General features: G+C 29.7%; 1 protein-coding gene across 1 annotated transcript in view; it reads right to left on the minus strand.

The window, feature by feature from the left end:
* sntg2 (syntrophin, gamma 2) overlaps window positions 1-4,542 on the minus strand; it is a 60,308-nt gene that overhangs the window by 25,171 nt on the left and 30,595 nt on the right. Inside the window, exons 10-12 of the mRNA XM_016284076.1 lie at window positions 3,796-3,925; window positions 1,058-1,096; window positions 678-794 (exon numbers count right to left, since the gene is read on the minus strand). Of these exons, the coding sequence (XP_016139562.1) occupies window positions 678-794; window positions 1,058-1,096; window positions 3,796-3,925 (286 nt within the window). The remainder of the gene's footprint in view (window positions 1-677; window positions 795-1,057; window positions 1,097-3,795; window positions 3,926-4,542) is intronic.

A 4,542-nucleotide genomic window follows, 5' to 3' on the forward strand; every position in this document is an offset into this window, starting at 1 on the left:
ATATTATATTATATGTGACCCTGGAGCACAAAACCAGTCATTAGGGTCAATTTTTTTAAATTGAGATTTATACATCATCTGAAAGCTGAACAAATAAGCTTTTCATTGATGTATGGTTTGTTAGGAGAGGACAATATTTGGCTGAGATACAACTATTTGAAAATCTGGAATCTGAGGGTGCAAAAATATCAAAATATTGAGAAAATCATCTTTAAAGTTGTCCAAATGAAGTTCTTAGCAATGCATATTACTAATAAAAAATTACGTTTTGATATATTTACGGTAGGAAACAAAAGATAACAAAATATCTTCATGGAACATGATCTTTACTTAATATCCTAATGATTTTTGGCATAAAAGAAAAATCGCTAATTTTGATCCATACAATGTATTTTTGGCTATTGCTACAAATATCCCCCAGCGACTCAACACTGCTTTTGTGCTCCAGAGTCACATATTATATTATGTTATGTTATGTTATGTTATGTTATGTTATGTTATGTTATGTTATGTTATGTTATGTTATCCTGACACAGCAACATTAGCTTGAATAAAGGTCAGGTTTTGTGGCAGTTGTTTGTCCAAACATTAGTGCAAGTGTTCAGAAAAGCGCTGCCTGTATCACATCACATCACGTCTCTGAAGACTGTTCGAGTGTTTGTAATGCATGAGCTTACAGGAGGACTCCTGAAGACGAGGAGAGAAGATCCTCTCAGCGCCAGGAACCTGCAGCTGTGAAGGGGCTCCACGTCGCCGCCCTGCAGGTGTTCACACACCCAACCCATGTGGACGATCTGAGGAGAAAACATCCGACAGAAGAAACCCATCTGTGTGTGCTCACATCCACAGCCTTTGGATTTCTGCTTACGTTCTGCTGCTTATGAATTACTAATCATAATGCAACAGAGAGTCAGAAGTCATGACACGATTGCTCTGAGATGTGTTATTTGTGATCTCTCTCATACTGTAATGATAAAAAATGATGAGGCTGCACAATAGGGATAATTACTTTCTGTCCTATGATTTAGATGAATATGTCACTGTACAAATGACCTACCTGATCATCAGCAGAACAGTATTTATTTGCCATTTTTATCTGAAACGAACAAAAACATTTACAAATCAATAACAGTACATTTAGTTATATATTAATTAATCCATATATTTCCTTATTTATTTATTTTAAAATCAATTGTATACCTTTGTACATTCCACAGATGTACTTAATAATAAAAACAATGATTATTATAATGATTATTAATAACATTATTATATATTTATTTTTTATTCTAGCTTAAAATTATACACTTTTGTACACCTCACAGATTCACTTTACATAAAAAACTATTATTATTATTATATGACTATTAGTATCAAAATTATTTATTTATTATTATTTTATACTTACATTTGTACACTTTCTTCACAATTCAAAAAAAAATATTATTGTTTTATTCAGAAGTATTAATTAATGAATTGATTTATTTATTTTGCATTACATTATGCTATTAAAAATTAGAGGGAAGGTTTAAATTTGCTTCATTGTCGTGAAAGTAATAACAAAAAAAGTATTACAATTATTTTTTTAATGCAAACTATTTATTTACGTTTTATTTTGTTGTTAAATATTGTCAGGAAAATCCAAATAATTATTATTATAATATGATTATTATAAACAGATTTGTTTTTACTTAAAATTGTGATTATAATAGCAATTAATAATAATAATAATAATAATAACAGAATTATTTATTTATTTTGTATTACATGATGCTATTAAGCATTAGAGAGGTTAAAATTAGCTTCACTGTCGTGAAAGTAATATCACAAAGTATTAAAAATGCTTCATTTTTATGCAAACTATTTACTTATTCATTTTATTTTGTTGTTAAATATTGCCAGCACAATTCCAGATATTTTTTTTGTGCGAGTCACCTTTATGAGGGAGAGTTGCACTCTGAAAACGCTTACTAATAATGCATTGCTTTTTGTAAAAATGCAGCATAAAGGTCTCTAGCGTTTCTCCAGATTCATGCTCTTTGGCCCCGATTCATAAGTCTGCTGCGCTCGAGCCCAACGCTTGCCAAGAATATTGCCTAACGATCTCATTTCCTGAGCGTTGTTTTAATTAGTGCATGCGCTGATGATCCAATGGCTTTTTCTGAGGCTGTCACACAGCTGCCTGTTTTACGTGCAATTACTGCGCTGACGTCAGCTAATGACGGAGACAGACGCTGATTGCTAAATGTCCAATTACCAGCTGAGTGTATGTGCGAGTGGAAGCGGATCTGTTTTTGTGCTGACCTATAACCTATAAACAGAGCGAGTGACACATGCTCGAGCAGCGAGGATGATGGGAGATGAGTGTCGTTTGACAGATTCTGACCCGCTGGCGTATTATCGGCTGATAAGTCGAGTTCGGCTGCGATTCACTGGCGCTCCAGTATACTGTCAATCACTGCTGACAAACAGACTGATTTAGAAAGATTATTACAGCCTCCAAAGTGTTCAAAACACGGGCCTGCACTATACAACTCTAAATATAATGACTAATTATATATGTTTCAATGTGACTTTTTAAATGATTTCATTATAGTTATAGGTAATTATCATAATTGATAATAAGTTTTATTTATAAAGCGCCTTTCCCAAGCTCAAGGTCACTGTACAAGGAGAAAATAAATTACTAATAAATATTAAATAATTAAAATAAAATAATAATCTAGAAATAAATGCCATATTATATCAGTTTGATAATAATATTAATATAATTTAATAATAATATTAATTATAATAAATGTATAATATAACCCAACACAGCAATGTTACTATAGTCCTAAAATAATAATCAAAAATTTATTGTAATGTTATTTTAAATTGTAAACTACATCTGTGAATTGTGTAAATAAAAAAGTGTAAAATTAAAATAAAATAATAATACATTGTTAACAGTAAAAAAAAAATCAAATTAAAGTACATCGGTGGTGTACAATTTCAAGTAAAATTATAATAAATGAAATGTTATTAATAATAATCTTCATATAATAAATGTACAATTTTAAGCAAAAAAAAAAATTAAGTAATACATCTTTTTATAATAATAATTTGTATTTTTTAAATTGTGTAGCACATCTGTGAAGTGCACAAAAGTCTATTTTAAGAATATATAAATTAATTAATCAATCAATAAACTATTTTTAATAATGAAAAATTGTCAAGACAGGATGGTTTTCACTCAAGATGGAAACTTAAGTTTATCTTCAGACGACTCCAAATCATATTTGTGAAGAGCAAAATACATGAAATTGTTTTGCTCTCTGACAAGGTTCATAAAACAAACCTGTGGTTTACAGAAAACTAGCACCAAAAGTAGAAATGAGACGTGACTTAAACTCTCCAGCGGATACACCTGCATCTACGCCACGTCCTTTATGCAAAATATGAGGTCTACATTTTCTCTATACATTTGTGAAATACAGCCTGGACGCGTCACCCAGAGTAACTACATAAAAATACGGCGAACTGTATCTCATGCCATGCTGCAGAAGGTCTGAAAACAGCAAAATTCCAGTTGCATATTCATATTTCATTTTGAAAACGGTCATAAAACCTGACCGGCATCCAGTCCAGTGCGTTTGCTGCAGTACTGTACATCAGTGCATGACAAGCGCATGGGGTTTAATTGTCTTCTTTAGCATCACGTTTCTGCTGTTGTCTATAGAAGACGGCCGGATCTGCTCTGATCTGATGGTTTCACTCACACTAATGCGGCAGCAGATAATGCATGTTACTTACGCTCTCCTGGGTCAAATCGTTGATATTGGTTGATATTGCTTGAAGCCAGTCTGTGCTTTCAGCTGCAGTGCAAAACTGAAGAACGTGCGTGCAAACTCCATCTAAGGCAATGACTTCAAAACTGTTCGATCTGGATGAAGAAAAAACAGGAATATGAAATATCAATTTCACTGATAACTCTAGAATACCAAGCTACCACACAAATCACAAATTATTATTATTATTATTAAAATGTTATACACTAATAATACTAATAATGATGCATTAATAGCAATACATTAAAATACATTAGCAATAATAATTGTTATTATTATTAATATGATCATCATCATCATCATTCAATTAAATATAAAAATGAATAATACTATAATAAATAGAATGAATAATACAAATACAAATAATGATTTATTTATTATTTTAAATGTATTATTTATTTATTTAATTGAAATTATTATTATTATTATTAAAATGTTATACACTAATAATACTAATAATGATGCATTAATAGTAATACATTAAAATACATTAGCAATAATAATTGTTATTATTATTAATATGATCATCATCATCATCATTCAATTAAATATAAAAATGAATAATACTATAATAAATAGAATGAATAATACAAATACAAATAATGATTTATTTATTATTTTAAATGTATTATTTATTAATTTAATTGATTATATTGATTGGTTATTATTATTATTATTATCATTATTGTTATTATTATTAAATTAAATACAA

This window comes from Sinocyclocheilus grahami, unplaced genomic scaffold (genome assembly GCF_001515645.1).
Source record: "Sinocyclocheilus grahami isolate Dianchi unplaced genomic scaffold, SAMN03320097.WGS_v1.1 scaffold179.1, whole genome shotgun sequence".
Classification (NCBI taxonomy): Eukaryota; Metazoa; Chordata; class Actinopteri; order Cypriniformes; family Cyprinidae; genus Sinocyclocheilus; species Sinocyclocheilus grahami.